The sequence below is a fragment of the Gopherus flavomarginatus genome, chromosome 20, assembly GCF_025201925.1.
Source record: "Gopherus flavomarginatus isolate rGopFla2 chromosome 20, rGopFla2.mat.asm, whole genome shotgun sequence".
Lineage (NCBI taxonomy): Eukaryota > Metazoa > Chordata > Testudines > Testudinidae > Gopherus > Gopherus flavomarginatus.
Genome location: NC_066636.1, coordinates 1652668 through 1670985, shown reverse-complemented (window position 1 = coordinate 1670985; position 18318 = coordinate 1652668). Strand labels below are relative to the sequence as shown.

Below are 18318 nucleotides of genomic sequence, written 5' to 3'. Positions count from 1 at the left end.
ATAAGCTGAGATCAGTAACATCCTAACCTACAGGAGAAGGGACCCTGACATCGGTAGGGTGAGGAGTTACAGATAAGGAGGAGGGGAGAAGCCCCTACTGAATAGGCATTAGACACAGTGGCATTGGAAGTACATATTATAAAAGTTGTACCAACCTGTGGGCAAGAGGCGAGCGAGATGCAGCGTTTAAGGGGTGCCCAGATCACGGCCATGGGGGACGATGAGGAAAGTGATGGTGAGGAGGAAGACAAAGGTTAACATTTCTGGTTGTTCTACGAGGAGTGGTGTGTAGGGATGGGCAGACAGACATTGAGTGGCATCACTGTTCCCGTGCTGGGCTGGAGTGTTTGGGACTCTGCTACACGTCTTAATAAACTATTACAAAGACAGAAGGGTTCCTACAATGTGAGAGCTGCAAAATACTGGGACAGATCTAGGGCCCAGAATCTGTCAGACGTCCCAGTGACCACTGGGAATTTGTGAATAATCAATAGAATTAATGTACGATTCAGAGCTCGGGCTGCAACGCGCAGGAATCAGGTGCTGCGTGGGCCGTGCCAGGCAGGGGTCAGGAGAGCAGTTTCACCAGCAGCAGCCCAATCAGGCCAGGCAGGTAGAGGGCAAAGGAGAATTTCCCCAGAGCCGGGCCGGCCCCACTGCGGGTTGTTTTGGAGAGGGCGGTATTTGTAGGGGAGGGAGCGGTGGGTGTTTTCTTCCCCGGAATGTAGATTGTCACTGAAAAGAGGTATTGGTCGGGTCCTGGAGCCAGGAAGGTTCTAGGTGTTATGTCCTGAGCAGATGCTGTAGCGCAGCCTTTTCCAGCCAATGACCAACGAGATGAACCTGAGGGAGAAAACCAGCCTGTTATTAGGCAGGGGCAGCTCTGGTTCCTTCTCTGCCCCCAGAACCTCTGTCTCCACCATCCAGTGGCTCCCGCCTCTGCCTCCCGTTCCCACCCCCCGGTGCTCTCCCTGCTCTCGCTGTAACCGGCCATGGCAGGGCGGGTGTCTGCTCTCCTCCTGCCTCCCCCACGCCCCTTTCTGCAGCTTCACACGAGACTGAAACTGGAGTTTGTAACCAGCTGATCTCCGGGGCTGGTTCCTTCCCCAGCGCCCGGCCCCCCGGGGAACACGCCCGGTTCTCACTGTCCCCGGCAGCCCCAACCACTCGGTTCAGTTATTTTATAAACTCCCAAAGCGCTGGGAGTCCTGGACACACACTGAGAACAGGAGCTTCCGCACTGAGCAATAGCTTAGCTCCACGTTAAACATAAAGGGAGTGGTGTCTAGTGGTTAGAGCAGTGGGGGCTGGGAGTCAGGACTCCTGGGTTCTCTCCCCAGCTCTACATCACTGATATAACAACCCTTCCCATGGCAAGTACTGTGTTGTCATAACTCCAGGGTGGCATCACTGGGAGGTGGGTGCTGGTTGGGAAGGGAAAACTTCCCAGTTCCTCTCTCCTTCCCTCCAGCCAAACCCCCCTCTTCGTAGCCCCCACCCACCCAAGGCCTCAGCACAGACTCTAGGTTTCACCAGCTCTCTGGGGAGTTCCTGGGGTGTGAGATTCCCGGGGTAGCTCCGCACTGCGGCCAGCTGGCAGCATTTACCATTCAGTATCGTCCCAGTGAAAGCGATGCAATAGGTCTCATCCCCTGCACAAGGGGTGATTATGCTGTTGCAGGTAGCAGAATTCAGATCCAGGCAGGTTGGACACTGCAGCCCGTTCTCAGTGGTGCTCCCCGTGGGCACTGAGAGACACAGTTACAGGGGGATTAAACCTCATTCAAACCAGTGGGTGAGCCCGGTGCCCTGCATTGCTTGGCCGTGCGAAGGCCCCACCCCCAGCCCGAGGGCACGGTGACCTCTGAACCTGACAGTCGACCAATTTCAGAATTTCTGGGCATTTTCTAGGTACCCAGGGCCAGAAGCCTGCTCCTGTTGGGGAGAAATCACAACACACACCCCCCGCCAGCTGATCAGCCCAGCCACTTCTGTGATTGTCTCCAATCAAACATTGAGTAGATGGCCCCTCTGACACCCCATCTCCACTCTGCCCAGCGTCCCTGGGGGTGTAACATGGTGACACCCTCAATGGCTGATCTCCCAGACAGAAAGGAGGAGGAGGGTGGGCAGAGGGGGAATGAGGATGAAGATGGTATATACACAGACCTGGCCGGGGGGCTGGGGGGAAGAGGGGCATGGGGGGGTTGCTCTGATTCCATGGCAAGGTGGGAGAGACTTCAATAAAAAGTATCTCCAAGGCATTCCCAGAACTTGCTGGATGATCTGTGCCCGGCTGTGTTATTTTCCCAACCAATCTCTGGATGTGAAATCCCCCGGCATCACCACGTCCTGGGCTTTGGATGATTTTGTTGTTTAAGAAAAGCCTCCTCCACCTCTTCTTCCTGGTTAGCTGGTCTGTAGCCGACCCTACCATGGTGTCCCCTGGTTTCACCCGCTTTATCCCTACCCAGAGATTTTCAACACGTCCGTCTCCTATTCCCATTCCAACCTCAGAGCAGGTGCAGACACCTTTGCTATCCAAGGCAATCCCTCCTCCTGCTATCCCTGACCGCCCGCCTGGAGCAAGCTGCGCCCCTGGGTGCCGAGATCCCACCTGTGTGTGTACTCCCCCCACGGCTCTGTGACGCCGGCTACGTCACAGTTGTGATCACTCGCTGCTTCAAAAGCTGAAAGCAACAGGAAATCACATTGTTTGGGGAAATGGCCAAACGGGCGGTTTTGAATTGTTCGCACAAGGACCCACAGGGATAAACTGGCCGGCGATGAACAGCCCCGGGGCTCCAAACCCGGTTTCCAGCCATCAGAAGAGGGAGCTTTTGGAACAGCTTCCCAACTGGAGGAGGGGAGATGCAAAGTCCCCAAGTAGTTTGCAGGTCAATCTCGACAGGGTTATGGATAAGTTCCTACTTGAATTGCTGGATGATTGTCAAAAACTTGTGGCTGAGTTGCGGAAAAGTCATGACAGACCTTATTATTTGTGGTAATAAAGTCCATGATGACTTTTCTGCGATTTTCCACTGTCAACTGCCTGGGGCTGAGAGCAGGGGCCCAGGCTGATAGCAGGGGCACTTGCTTTCAGCCCTGGGCTGGCCGGGGCTCCCTGTGCACGGTGGGGTTTCCGCTGCCAAATTTGTAGTGGAAACCTAATATTGTGGAATCTGCAATAACAGTGCAAGTTACGTACGGAAAGGGTGACCAGGCAGCAAGTGTGAAAAATCGGGATGGGGGTCGGGGGTAATAGGAACCTATATAAGCAAACAACTCAAAAATCGGGACTGTCCCTATAAAATCAGGACATCTGGTCACCCTGCATACGTTGTTAGTTATGAAGGTTTGGATGGAAACATATCCTGGCTGCTTTCTGCTTCTTCTCTCAGAGACAGCCCTTGCCCTTCTGTTCTCAAATACATTTTAAAACAGGCCCCACCCAGCTTGTTGACCCGCCAACTACAGGTATTTCAATGGACGACAGAAATGACGTTCGAGTGAATGGACGTGTAGGGCAATAAAGGGGAGAAATGGTAGCAAATACAACTGTGTCGAGAGTTTCTTCACATGAACAATTCAACTGCAGCAAGTGGGAGGTCTAAGGGTCCGCAGGGTTGTGGATCTACCCAGCGCCTGTCCATGCTCACCCTGCTGATGCGTATGAACCGTTCGTTAATGCGCTTTGAGCTGGTGCCCTTTCAAGGCGCTCGAACAACCTGTTCCTGTGCACCAGTGGGGGGCACACGGATGGATTCATGCCCCAGCTCAGGGCCGTCTAATTGTTTGGGTGAACAAGCCCTTAAACAGGGACAGTAAAAACAGACCCATAACATACCTGCCAGTACAGCTGAGTTACACTTATCTGTGTCGTTGCATCGTGTGGTGTTGATCCTCAGATACCTGCTGTTCCCGCTAGTAAAGGTGATGGGGGATTTTATGCCACCATTATAGTGATCTATGCATTCTTTGTAGAAGACCGTGGTCAGTGTCCCATCTGTTTTAAAGAAAGAAAACAAGGAACAGAACTGAGAGGCTGGGAGGGGAACCTCGAGGAGGAGCAGGGAAGTTATTTTACATCTTCGTTTGGCTCGGGGGTGACGCTGCTGGGAGCCTTTGCCCAGTTCTAGGCCCACCATTCAGGAAGGACGTTGGTCAGCTGGGTAGGGGTCAGAGAAGGGCCACGAGGATGATTGAAGGGCTCGAAAATCTGCCTTGGCATAAACTCAAAGCTCATATCCACTGAGATTAAAGGATTTTGTGTGTGGATAGTAGGGGGCTGGGGGCGGGTGGAAGGGTGGGGGTTACAGCCCACATTAACCAGTGAAGCCCCACCCTGAGTGGGGGGAAGTTTTTATAAACCCATTTGTGACTGTGCTGGGAAAATTTCCTGAGTGTAGTCAGAGAGTGAGAGAGAGAGGTGGGTGTCTGGGGATGGATAGATGATAGATAGATAGATAGATCGATAGATTGATAGATCGATATAGACTATGTTAAAGCTGGTGGTGTGCTATGCACCCTTCTGTGACAGGGTGTACCTACCCTGCCCCTGCCCCCAAAGGGTTAACTGTGCTTTTCATGCTGAGGACGCCCCAAGCCACCAACTCTGCTGCACGTGCTCAGCCTGGAGGCAGAGTATAAAAGGAAGGAGCCCAACTCAGTCTGGGCAGGCTGGTGAAGGGGGAGGATGCAGGCTGCAGACTCTCTTCAGGGAGCTGCTACTGGCCTCACTTCCAGAGCCATGGCACACAGCTCCAGGCGAACTCCAGGCTGCCCAAACAGCCCAGAGAAGAGACCACGCCAGCAGGAGCTACGCCACTCGAGGACCCTCGAGACCCGTGAGAACTGTGGAGCCTCATCGAGGGAGAAAGGGTTGGAAGCAGCTCAGGGGACTTAGACGTTTCTCCAGTGAGTGAACTGGGAAACCAGTGAGCGTGTTTTGGGAGGATCCCCACTGACACAGTGGTGCGCATCCATACCACTGCCTGGGCCCTGGGCTGGGGCTCGGAGGAGCAGGGAGGGCCCAAGTCCCCCAACCCTTAGGCCACATACCAGTAAGTGGTGCCCCACTTCCCCAACGAGCCAGTCAGCCATGCAATCCCACAGAGATGGGTCACTTTATTGACTCTGGCTACTAGGCTGCACTATCATGTCTTATAGTCAGGGTCATGAACACAGGATCTAACGGGCTGCTCTGCAGTTTTTTCCCTTCTTCTCACCATACATGATCCTGCACATGAGATGGAGTGTACCTACCCGCAACACCATCTGACAGGCTAAATGGAAGGAACCATTAAATCTCTTTAATTCAATGGGAGGATGAACAAAGCCAGGTCTGTAACTAAAGTTTTCGATTTCAAGAGGGCAAACGTTGAGAAATGAAGGGAACTAGTGAAATCCGCCGGCCTGAAGAGCTCAGGGAGCTGAACACGGAGAAAGTTTGGAATCTCTTTAAATCAAAGGGGCAAAAACTGTCTTGAATTTGCATCTCAAGCAAGCAGAATAAACTTGTAAGGAAGGGCTCCAGACCTGAGCAGGTGACTAACAGCTTCATACGAGATTTTGGGAGCAAGGCGACAGTCCGCAAGGGATCTCTTCACCAATTTCCACCTAAAGCAGCTTCGTTTGTTGCAGCGCAGCCGTCCATTGTTGAGATGAAAACATAGTGAATAAAAATCAGTAAATAAAGCCCAAGGGGTGAAATCCAGGCTGCACTGAAGTCAATGGGAGATTTACAATTTGGGTCCAAGATTTCAAACTTGTGTGTCTTCAGGTCACCATGTAAGACACAGTAATGTTGCCTGAATAAATCAAGCATCTAGCAACAAATGGATAAAAACCGGCCATCACCAAGTTTAGGCTTAAAATTAGAGGAAGGTCTGTAAACATCAGAGGGGAGCAGTGGGAGCAAAAACCAAACGGGTTTAAAGCCTGAGCTTGATAAGTTTATGGAGGGGATGGGAAGCAAATATCTCCAACGGGCAGTGATGGGACACTAGATGGGGAGGGCTCTGAGTTACGACAGAGAATTCTTTCCCAGGTGTCTGGCTGGTGGGTCTTGCCCCTGTGATTCTATGATTCTATGCTTAGGATTTAACTGATTGTCAGATTTGGGGTCGGGAAGGAATTTCCCCCCAGGTCAGATTGGCAGAGACCGTGAGGGAGTTTTGCCTCCTTCTGCAGCACAGGGCACAGGTCACTTGCAGGTTTAAACTAAAGTAAATGGTGGATTCTCTGTAACTTGAAGTCTTTAATCCATGATTTGAGGATGTCAGTGACTTAGCCAGAGGTTAAGGGTCTGCTGCAGGAGGGGGTGGGTGAGGTGCTGATGTGCAGGAGGTCAGACTAGAAAGATGATCACAATGGTCCTTTCTGGCCTTAAAGTCTATGAGTCTAAGAGTTCTGCACGGGTGAATGTGCTTTGTTGAGGGACCGTGTTGGGGTTGGCCTTAGCGATGATGAGGATGGTGACACAGACTGCAGGGTAGGGTGTGCCTGGGTTCACAGCAATGTCACCTACCCAGTGTAGATTCTTTAACCCCTGAGATGCACCCGCCTGTAGCCTTCGTTACTGTGCAGGTATCTTTAGCAGGTTGACACGTGTCCACTGAGCCATAGCACTTCTCACATGTCAAGTTCACAGCTGGAGAAATAAGAACGAGTGTTTCCTTCTTACTGTGGGGTAACACGTCCCTTAGCCCCAGTCTTCCCCCTCTGTGCCAAACAAGCCGAGGGGTTAACGGACTCAGCAATTACACACTTTCAGCCCCTGGGCCAGCAGTACCCAGGGGTCAGACTGGGGACGGGTGAAGGGGATGTCGCCCGCAAAATAAGCCCCACCCACTCCAGATGTGATGCCCATTGTGCAGGTATTCACAGTACTGGAGAGTCGCTCGCTTCGCAGCGTATGTTGGCTGAGTCCAATGCACAGCCCAGGGCTCCTGCCAGCCCCCTGTGGTCCTCACAGAATCCTCAGGTGCCCCCCCCCCCCACCTGCCTTATTGCAGGGACATCATGCAAGCCTCACTCCCCTTTACCTCATGCCAGAAGCTCTGTGTGCCCCCTATTTCCCGTCGCCCATATCAGGGTCCCCCGTTCTCCCCCCATGCCAGGGGCTCTGTGTGTCTCCCATTCCCTATCTGTGGTGAATGGGAAGGATGGAAATTCCCAAGCCAAAAACTTTGTTAAGAAGAACAAAAGGACGTTCATTTCCATTGTTCTCCAAATTACCATTGATACAAGTGGCATTAACCACAGCACATGGACATGCGCAAACCTGTTGGCAACATGTAAGTGAAGAATCTCTGCCCTTCAGTCCTTATGTACAGCACCCTGCACACAAGCTGTGTAAATGCAGCAGCTTCGCACCTTTTCTTTTAGAGAGGTGGAGATTTTCAGGCTCTGATGCTGATCTAATCTGAGCTCCTGAGTCGCCCAAGCCAGAGAACCTCACCCAGCCCTTTCTCCATCCAGCCCATATCTGATGGTCGAGCTGCAGCCAATACTTTAGAAGAATGTCCAATCTCAACATACAGAGACCAAGGGATAGAGAATCTGCCCTCCCTGTTGAGAAGCTGGTGCCGGGATTACTTCCACCTTGGATTGGTTTAAATTCAACTCCCAGCCATGGGAGCTCATTCTGCCTCTGTTTGCTCGGTTGGAGAGACCTCTGCTACCAGAAATTGTCGGCCTGATTCCAGGTTACACTCAGTCCCCTATAGTGTAATTTACTCCTATATTTAGTCCCTTTTGTGCTGCCAAAGCAGGGCAGAGGGGCCTTCGTGGGAATAACAATTCAGGGCAGTATTTAGTAACGGTATCCCTCAGGCCTGGGCTACACTAACCAGGTTGATATAGCTATGGCACTTGGAGGGAATCCACACCCTGAGCACTGCAGCGAGGCCAACCCAACCCCTGGAGTAGGTACAGATCAACGGGTGAATGCTTCCCTGGGGTTGGCTACCATCACTCAGGGAGGGGAGTTCCTAGAGGGATGTTTCCATTGGGATAGACAGTGTCTTCACTACAAGGCTCTGCCGGCCCAGCTACAGCGCTGTGGCTAAGTGGCTACAGTAGCCGTAGTGTAGACAGGGCCCTGTACCCCACCCAGAGCTAATCCCCCCTCCCTGCACATGCTGAATGTTCCCCTGACTGGGGATCCATTGGGTGTAAAGTCTCCAAGTCCGGGGGGGGTTACATGGCCACCGCAGCGGATGACTCACCTTGTGCACTCATAGCTAGGAGAGCAGGGAGAAGTCAGAGGATGAAGGAAACCATCCGGGTGCTGGGAGGTCCACGGGGCCGGGCTCGGAGCTGAACAGAGCTTCTCAAGGCTGACACAGTGAGCGCTGCCAGAGGGGAGGAGGAGAGAGTCAAGACCGAAATGAGGAAGGAAAGGGAATAATAGCTGAGATTCGGGGCGGGTGAGGGGAGCACCAGGCAATGGAGCCGCACAAATAACCAATTTTGTGGTTCACTGGCAGTTCCAAAAGGTCAAAAAAGAAATAATTTTGGGTTGGCCCAATTTCTCATCCAACTGAAAAGCCGAACGAAAAATGGTTTTGGTTCATTTTCAAGCATTTTAAAACATTTTTAAATTGGTTTAAAAATAAATGTTGCAGTCACTTTTGATATGACATGACACTGAGTTGAAAAACATCAAAATGTCTAATTCTGGAAACATTTCAATTTTTTTAAAGATGTTTTTCCTAGGAATTTTTTTTTCTGCTGAAGCAATACAGCAAATTTGAGGAAAATTCATGAAACTTTTCAGTCACCCCAAACCTGCATTTTTCAGTGGAGAAAAGTTGTGGTCAACAAATTTCTCTCAGCTCCCCCGTGCCCAGTAACTACAAAGCGGGAGCTCCAGAGAGAAGCCCGGCGTGGAACTATTTTTTAAATCTCACTCCCAGCCAGTCCCTCATTGTTTCTTGCATTTTTATTCCTTTCACACCCGCAAAAACCTTAGATCCTACAAATCCCTCAAGAGAGATAAAATCCCTCATGCTACTTAAAACATTTGAAAAAAAGTTTGGTTACTGTCCTATATCTATAAAGGGAAGTCAGACACAATTGTTTCTACTAAAAGTATAAAACAAATCTTGCTTAAACCACCTACAAAATACTTTAACTCCTGTTATAATAGACATCAAACCTCTCTCTATCCCTCGTTTAAATTTAAGGGTAAAAATCTTTATTTTTAAAAAGCAACTTGCTTTATATTGCTGAACTTCTATTGATGACAAGCTGCTGCCCTGTGTTTTCCCACATATTACTGCAGTCGGCTTTCTTTGCCCACCCAATTCTGCCCGCAACAAAGTACTTTTACCCTCTCCCTCTATTGTGGCAGCAGGTCCTGCTAGTCCTGTGGGATCCCAGTCCAGCTGCAGGGCTCTAGCCTGGCCCAGGTTTCACTCCCTCGTCCATGTTTGCACCAGGTCTGCACTGTCCCTTCTGACATGGGGCGACCGGCGCTGCCTGTAGGGCGCCAGGGTCAGAGCATCCTGCTGGTCTGCAGAGGGGCACTGCAGTGTTTTCACATTATCTCTACTCCCTTGGGCAGCCCAACGGCTTCTTCGCTTTTCTGTTCTGCAGCCGCACAGAGAGCTGAGGCGTCCGTTGATCTTCCTATGGGGATGCTCAGGTCCCTTCTCTGAATCAACGGTCAGGTCTAGGAGGCTTCAAACCCCTCCACCCCCATGTGCGTTACTTTGCATTGATCAAAACAACTTCATCTGCCGTCGCTTTGCCCATTGACCCAGCTCCATTCGATCTCGCTGAAGTTCCCGACTAACCTCAGTAAGTTGCCTCCTCTGCAGATTTCATCGCCTCCTCACTCACCCCCCTCACCCGCCATCAGATCATTTGAGTCACTTGAACGCTGGGTCTAGGATAGAGCTTGGAGGCCTCCACTTTTAAGCTTTTGTCATCACACAAAATTCCCATGAATTCTGGCTCTGTTCTCTAGAGACACAAGGTGGGGGAAGAGACGAGAGTCTGAGCGGCACAAAGCTCTTCTGAGGGGCAGCGGAGCTCCAGAGTTTGTGTCTCTCCCCAGCAGAAGCTGGTCCAATAAAAGCTTTTCCCTCTCCCACCTTGTCTGTCTAGTATCCTGGGATTCACACGGCTCCAACAACACTGCAAACTCCTGCACTCTGGCTATTGTCCTGTTTCTGCTCCATGACAGTCCCTTGCCTCCCACCCAGCACTGCTTCGATTCCTTACTGCCCTGCAGCGAGGGACTGCGCCGAAGGCTTTTTGACAGTCCAAATCAAGTACGTCGACTGGTTCTTCTCTGCTCCCTAAACCTGGGATGTTCAAAGCAGCTGAAGAGAGTTCGAGGCCCGACTCCCAAGAAGTTTCAGCAGATGCTGGCCCCCCTGACTACCAGTTTTGCCTTTGAAAATCTCCCTTTTTCGCTCACACACCATTCCATGAGTGGGGCTTCTTTTCCTTTGCACAAACTGACCCACTTTACCCCTGCTCTGTCATTGTCATGAGGTTTTACGATGGGAGCTGGCACTTCAAATATATCTCCAGCCTTTATGCCAGTGGTTCTCAGTCAGGGGTACATGTACCCCTGGGAGCACGCGAAGGTGTTCGGGTACATCAACTCATCTAGATATTTGCCTAGTTTTACAACAGGCTACATCAAAAGCACTAGCGAAGCCAGTACAAACTATTTTGTGCAGACAATGACTTGTTTATACTGCTCTATAGACTATGCTGAATGTAAGTGCGATATTTATATTCCAATTGATTTATTTTATAATTACGTGATAGAAGTGAGAAAGTCAGTAAATTTTCAGTAATGATGTCCTGTGATGCTTTTGTATTTTTGTGCCTGATTTTGTAAGCAAATAGTTTTTAAGTGCTGTGAAACTTGTGGGTACACAAGACAAATCAGACTCCGGAAAGGGGTACAGTAGTCTGGAAAGGTTGAACGCCACTGATTTACACGTTTTGCAGCAGATCATGGAAGATTACAAAGACTAATTTAACTTGGCTTAAAAACTCTTACCTTCAGCTGCACAACGGTTCCGTTCACTTCCAAGTTCTCTCTAAAGTCAGAGATTCACTAAACTGTCTAGGACGGCCCCTTTCCTCTATATATAGACCAAAGACAGGATCAGATTCATATATATATTCAGAGTAACAGTGAATGATTTACTGAAAGGTAACATGTTATACGACCGTCATGCCTGGGCACTCCCTCTTCTAGTACAATTCAGATTGACCCTTCTCAACCCATTGTGTTTTATAGAACTTGTCCCATACAGTCTGCTGGTTCATACAACAGAGATAAGAGGTGATACTCAGCTTAGTCACGGGGGTAGAGGAGTGAATGTTTGCACATTAGAGGTGTTTATCCAGATCCTGAGATGTGTAGATCATAAAGCAATGGCAAATTCACAGCAGGTGCGGATCAGGCCCCATTGACTTCAATAGAGCTAGGGCCAATTGACACTAGTCCAGGATCTGTTTCCATTTACTCTAATGGAGCAATGGACGATTGATGCCAAATGGGGGATCCAGTGAAACTATCATAAGGAAACTAAGGATGGCCATGAAGTCAGTTCTATAACGACAGCTCCCCTCCCACTCCCAGAACAGGATGTTAAATTCCTTTTCGTCGACTTGCGTAAATATTCATTGGTGACGGATTTTCTTATCTGCCCCACATCAAGGGTGTTGCATCAAACTGGGTCTCACGCACATGGCGTCGCACCTGGATGGGGGAAGTTAGCTATAGAATAGAATAACTGAGCGGCGAAAAGCATTTCAGCCTTGGTTGTATTTCAGGCCAGTTTTTCTCCTTGAGGTTATAGAGATGGGTAGGGGGCTTCCAGAGAGAAGTCAGAGTTAGGATCTCCAGGAGTCTAAAGAGTGACCTGAATAGCTCCATGTATAATGTTTTCCATGCTTTAAAAAAGGAATTTTTAAGATGGTAATGTAGTGCTTTAAATAAAACATTTCTGTATTTTTCAAAAAAAAAATTCTATGTGTACATTCTCTGAAGCCCTCAACCACCAACACTAGGGTTGATCAAGAAATTTTTGGACATTATCCCTCTGTCTCTATCCGTGTCTGTGTTTACTATGTAGATGTCATCCCTTTGTCTTCAGCTCAGTCTGTTATATTACACCTTGCATGCTTGAGTTTTGATTCAGTGATAAGGATAATAACCTGACTGACTGTTTCATTTTGTGTTCTTAATTAATATTCCTTCATTTTCAGTCTTTCCAGCATTTGTGTACATGTTTATACAGTAGAAGATTTCAAGTGTAGATAAGCTGCTTATTTACAGCAGAATATTTCAGGTGTGGATAGGCTACTTATTGACCAGATAGATCACTATGAAGAGGAGATTTGAAAGTGGTGCAAGCAAGAGACGGCAAAACAACTGAGTGAAGCAGCATCTAAAAGATCAAAGCCAATAATTTCATTTCTCAAACCACTGGAAAACACACCTTCTCCAACAAACAATGTTACAGATAATGAAAATTCTGCAACTGCAACAGGTGATATTGCAATGCCAATATCTGAATATGAGGACATTAGTCAAGAAGGAGATGTGCCCACAGTAACAGATGCAGCAGAAGATTCTGGATATAATCAAAAACTCAACCGCAACAGGAAGCTATAGATCTTATGCAGCAAGAGCAATTCATGAGTACTACAGGTTTGATTGTGACGGACATTGGAATTATTGACAAGAGCAATGCTGCCCAAATGCAATTTTTTCTTCCAATTAGTTGTTTTGAATTTCCAAGTAACATTCCATGAGATGTTGATAATTCTGCTTTCCCTACTCGTCTGCTCACAAAAACTCTTCCACATGGTGAGACCTGCATAAGAGACCGGTTATGCCGGAGTACGGAAAAACAATCTCTGCACTGAAATATCAGAGGGGTAGCCATGTTAGTCTGGATCTGTAAAAGCGGCAAAGAGCTCTGTGGCACTTTACATACTAACAAATGTATTGGATGCATCCAACAAAGTGGGGATTCACCTACGAAAGCTCATGCTCCAATACGTTTGTTAGTCTATAAGATGCCACAGGACTCTTTGCTGTCATCTCTGTACTGTGCACTCTGCTTCATTTTGAACAAAAGTGCTGCAAATACATCTGTTTTCTCTGATCAATCAGGATGGAGCATCAACATAGGTTGGAGGAAGTTGAAAGACTGAATACCATCGCATGAGATTTCAACGTCACACAAAGAAAACTATGTTGTTTGGAAATCAGCCAGTAGGGCAGCATCAGCTGAAAGTTCAGCTGAGAATTTACTCTTGACTGAACTCTCTACAGAAACTAATAATTGGGGAAAAAAATGTTTTGAGCACATCCTGAATGTCATCCTTGTTCTTTCTGAGCGGGGATCGGTGTTCTTTGGTTCCAGTCAATGTATTGGTGATTGTGCAAATGGAAACTTTCTAGGCATAGTTGAGCTCCTCAGCAAATATGACTCACTTTTATCAGAGCACGTTAAACGTGTTCGAGAATCACAAGAGAGTCAAAAGCACATGCAAGTCCATTATCCACACACATACAAAATGAGTTTATTGAGCAACGTGGGTCATTCGTACAAACAATTCTTGATGAACTTCGAAATTCCAAGTGTTTTTCAATCATTGTTGATGCCACTCCAGATTGTTCTCACAAAGAACAGACTACTATGGTTATTCAATATGTTAAGATTGTAGACAGCTCAAAATTTTCAGTTGAAGAAAAGCGTTTTTGTTTGATAATTTCACAAGAAAACCTGGAAAAGAAATTGCTGCTAGAGTACTAGCAATTCTAGAAGGTTTTAAGTTAGATTTGTATGTCTGCATAGGTCAAGCCTATGACAATGGAACTAATCTGTCTGGGAAGTACAAAGGTGTACAAGCAGTTCTGCTTGAGCATAATTCAAATTGTATTTTCTCCAGCTGTGGAAACCACACATTAAACCTTGTAGGTGTTGACTGTGCTGAATCATGCAAGGAGGTGATTACTTACTTTGGAACTGTTCAGCAAATGTACAATCTATTCAGTAGCAGACCACAAAAGTGGGAAATTCTGAAGCAATATCTTCCTGTTTCACTGCATGGGATGTCGAAAACTAGATGGTCTGCACGGATGGATGGTGTTCAACCAGTTGCACAGCATTTGAATTCAGTCAGAAAGGCTTTAAATGAGCTTGAATCTCGCAATCTCACTGCACAGGCTCGAACTGAACTTCAGTCTATTCAGAAGCCCATGTCCAAATTTTAATGCATTCTGATGTCACCTTTGTGGATGAAGCTACTTACAATGATCCACCAAACTAATCTGGTAATTGAAGCAGGCAGTGCTACACTTGATGTTGAGAGGGATAACATTGAAAGTCTTATCGATGACATTCAACAGATATGTGAACAATGGGATGCGATCCTGACTGAGTCCAAATTAGCAGTACAGAACATTGTCATTTCATCTGAGTTCTCCACCAATCACAACTTACCTACTGAATCTGATGCCGAACAGCATTATAGGGTCAATGTCTTCCTTGTCATCATTGATTCTGTTCTATCAGGTCTTACACATCGATTTGAGTCACTGCGACTAATTTATACCATTTTGGGTTTCTTTGGCAGTTCAATAGACTTAGCAGTGAAGATCTACTTTCTGCAGCTGAACAATTTCAGGAACAGGACAACAAAGAAATCTCAAAAGATCTCAGTGATGAGGTCATCTTCCTTGAACGAATATATTCCATGAACTTTAAATTGCAGGCCAAACAAATTGCTTCAAGAAATACTCAGGCTTGGACTCCCTCAGGTGTTTCCTAATGTCACAATTGCATTGTGTATTTTTGTCAGTTTGCCTCCATCAGTGGCTTCAGGTGAACACACCTTCAATGTGTTAAAGTAGGGAAAGAACTATCAGCATTCAACTATGGGACAAGAGCATTTGAATGGGCTCACCAGGCTTAATATCAACTGACATTGCACGAAAGCTAGATTTTTCCTCAATAATTAGTGCATTTGCACAGAAAAGGCTAGAAAAGCATTTGGTAAATAAAAAAATATTCAAATTATGTCTCTCTCTTTTTTTGGTGCTTTATTTTGTTTTCATGTGATGTCATTTTTTATTAGTAGTATCATGGCTAGGGGCCTCAAAAGCTGGAAGTGGAGGAAGGATCTGGTCTTTATTTCAGGGGTTATGGTGTCGATGTGATGTTTACTGACAGGCATGTAATGCGGTCTATCATAGGGGATGGTGACAAACTCATTGTTTCTTCCTCAGATGGGGACGCAGCATAACAGAGGAATGGAAAAGTCCCCCACAAGCTCTTTTGGTTTTAGATAGTCTCACGTGGTCAACTTTTCTAAAAGGGGCATTTAGTGGGGTGGTCACCCTGCTCCAGCCCAGAAGGGGTTACAGCAGCCCTGGAGAGGGCTGTGGCAGAGAAGCTAGGCTGATTGGAAAGCAGCCATAGCTATGGTCAGCTTAATCAGGGCCCAGCTGGCCCTTATAAGAGGCTGGTGGGCCGGAAAGACACATGCTTTCTCTAGCCTTTAGAGAGAGAAGGACCTGGCTGCCTAGGAGCTGAGGAGGGTACCTAGGGTGGAGCAGGGCTGGGGAAGGGCCAAGGGAGCTGGGAGCTCCAGCCTAGCAAAGCCCCAGGCAGAAGGCCAAGTTAACGGCCCACAAAAGGGCACTGGGGCTGCAGAGAGGCCGCCCAGAGATAAGCAGAGGCAGCTGGTCCAACTCCACCCTGCCGATGATGAGTGGTTTACAGACTGCAGTCTGCCCCAGTGTGCAGGGGCTAGATGGTGACTGGCAGTAGCTGCTGAGGCAAGGTGGGGATAGAGGGTTGGAGGTTCCCCTGGGGGCGGGGGGGAGAGACCCAGATTGTGGGTTAGTGCTGGGGCAGAACTTCTGGGCAAAAGGCACCGGGGCCCAGGAGGGACATGGGATCCAGGAGCAGGCGAGATATCAGCCGGCAGAGGGCGCTTCGGTGCTGGAAAAGGGCTAATTCCCTGGACAACCAGTAGGAGGCGCCACGCCAGTGAGTCATCACCCCGCCACAGGGCAACAACTGGTTTTATTTTAAAACTCTCTCTGTAAACTGGTTTCCATATTGTGGCAGGTGGGGTAGGTCCAGAGGCCCCCGCTGTCCTGTATCATCTTGCCCCAGAATAGAGCAGGGAGGAATCCTCCAGGCAGCCTAGAGTGGCTGCAGAGGAGCGGCCAATCAGAGGGGCTGATGGAGCAGCCAATCCGAGGCCAGAAGGGCCCTATATAAGACAAGCCGCGAAGCAGAGCTCCAATCGCTCGGTCCAGTTATTTTATAAACTCCCCAAAGCGCTGGGAGTCCTGGACACACACTGAGAACAGGAGCTTCTGTACTGAGCAATAGCTTAGCTCCACCTTAGACATACAGGGGGTGAGGCAGGCTGGCCTCCGAGGTGAAGGGAGTTGGAGGGAGGACTCAGATCCTATCACCATCCAATACCACCGGGGCAGTGCAGAAACCAGGAAAGTTCCCCACAAGAGTGGGACCATCCCCTGCTTACATAGACACGGGCTCAGAGCACCTCTGCTGTATCGGGGTGAAGGAGGCAGGGTTTGCCTAGTGTGAGAATGACACCAGGATTTGGACGTGAGCGGGGGGGGGGGGGTTGAGTGTGAGGACTCCCTGTGTTCATGCCTCAGTTTCCCAGGTCCCACAGGGCTGTTGCTCAGACCAAGTCATGAATGTTTGTGATGCCCTCAAATACCATAGCGAGAACTCCAGAGAGGCTCACAGGGTGTCATTAATCATTCAGCTCAGCGCAGGCTTGGAATGGTGGGTGGGAAATATACCTAGGGGTGGCCCTCCCCACACCCCGGACCGAGCAAGAAGGAAAAGATGTATTGCCTGAGGCAGGGTTGCTGTGGAGAAAACACGGTGTGTTACTGTGGAATCAAAGGCTGCAGCACAATGCAAATGCACTGGGGGATTGAATTAAGCTCATATTGGCAACATGTGTTCTGGCATTTCCTAACTTCTCAGTGTGCAACCTCCATGGTGTGCTTGGGATGCAGATTTTTAATTCAAGTATTATGTCTACACACACACACACACACACACACACACACACACACACACATTCATGTGGCTAATGCACCTGACAGTGCCCTAGTCTCATGCGGACGGGCTCAGCAACTGGCACCCTAAAACAACAGCACGTGGGAGGAGTTTATTTAGTGTCTGGATTTATTTGATGAATTTGCTAATGCACAGAGAGATTCCAGCCAGCCGTGAGGTACCGGGACAGACACACCCTTCGTTTTGGAGACTCTTGGTTATACACTGGTCCCGTTGCATTGCCCTGGCAGCACAAAGGATCTCCAGGAGAGGGACAACTGGGACCTCAGGCCTTTATTCTGTCACCCATTGAGCCAGCCTTCACATTCGTTTCAGTCAGCAGTAGCACAAGGAACCCCTGGGCCTGTCTCCTGTACGACGCGGACTGCAGTGGTTAGAATAAGGCTTGAACTTTGGCACAGATAAATGGCCCAACACTTGTGTCAGGGCTGAATCCCCCTCTGGCACTTCGAGTGCGGAAGGTGGGGCCCAAAAGGATTCTAAACATCAGTACTGGCCACTCCTGGCTGGTATTAAACTCCCCAGGACACAGCTTCTCTCACCTTGCCTTGGTAAACGCTGCCAGCACCCAATGCAAAAACCCCTTTGGACCCAGGAAGGAGCACTTGGGAATTCCTCCCTGTGGGGCACCCTCAAGCCCTCTCAACATCCCCTCCCCGGGAAGAGCTGAGAAAGAAAACAAAGAAAATTAGTGGTCGCCACCAGTTAATCAAACAACATGTGCACCGACCTGTTACAACACCGAAACTCCAATCCTGTTCTTTAAAATGGTAAATTTTATTCAAAACAAAAAGAAAGAAAATACGTCTGGAACTTTGGCTTTTGCTAGTTTTTAAAAGAGCAATTCCAAAAACCAAGCACCCCAAATACCTTCTTGGGGTTCAGCTTAAAGGTTACAAGCAAACAGAAGCATCTGGGGTTATCCCAGAGTCCACAAGCCAAAATAAAGAAATAACCTGATCGCCTCTACCTGGACATTCCCTGTCCCAATGAGTCCTGCTAGGAATGGAAAATAATGTTTTATACCTGGTTCAAACCTTACCCAGCATTGCTGCTTATAGCATGGCTGCTCCTGTCCCCATGGCAAGAGAGACCAACAGACAAAGAGAAAGTTTCTTTGCCCATTTTAAAAAGTTCTACCATCCCACTGGCTCTTTTGGTCAAGTGCCCACTTCCTTTTCTTTACCTG

The 18318-nt window shown here is 48.5% G+C and overlaps 1 protein-coding gene across 1 annotated transcript in view; it reads right to left on the bottom strand.

The window, feature by feature from the left end:
• Window positions 1-568: 568 nt before the first annotated feature.
• The window catches only part of LOC127038344 (phospholipase A2 inhibitor PIP-like), a 28183-nt gene continuing 10433 nt past the window's right edge, over window positions 569-18318 (bottom strand). Inside the window, exons 4-5 of the mRNA XM_050930928.1 lie at window positions 1503-1748; window positions 569-843 (exon numbers count right to left, since the gene is read on the bottom strand). Of these exons, the coding sequence (XP_050786885.1) occupies window positions 569-843; window positions 1503-1748 (521 nt within the window). The remainder of the gene's footprint in view (window positions 844-1502; window positions 1749-18318) is intronic.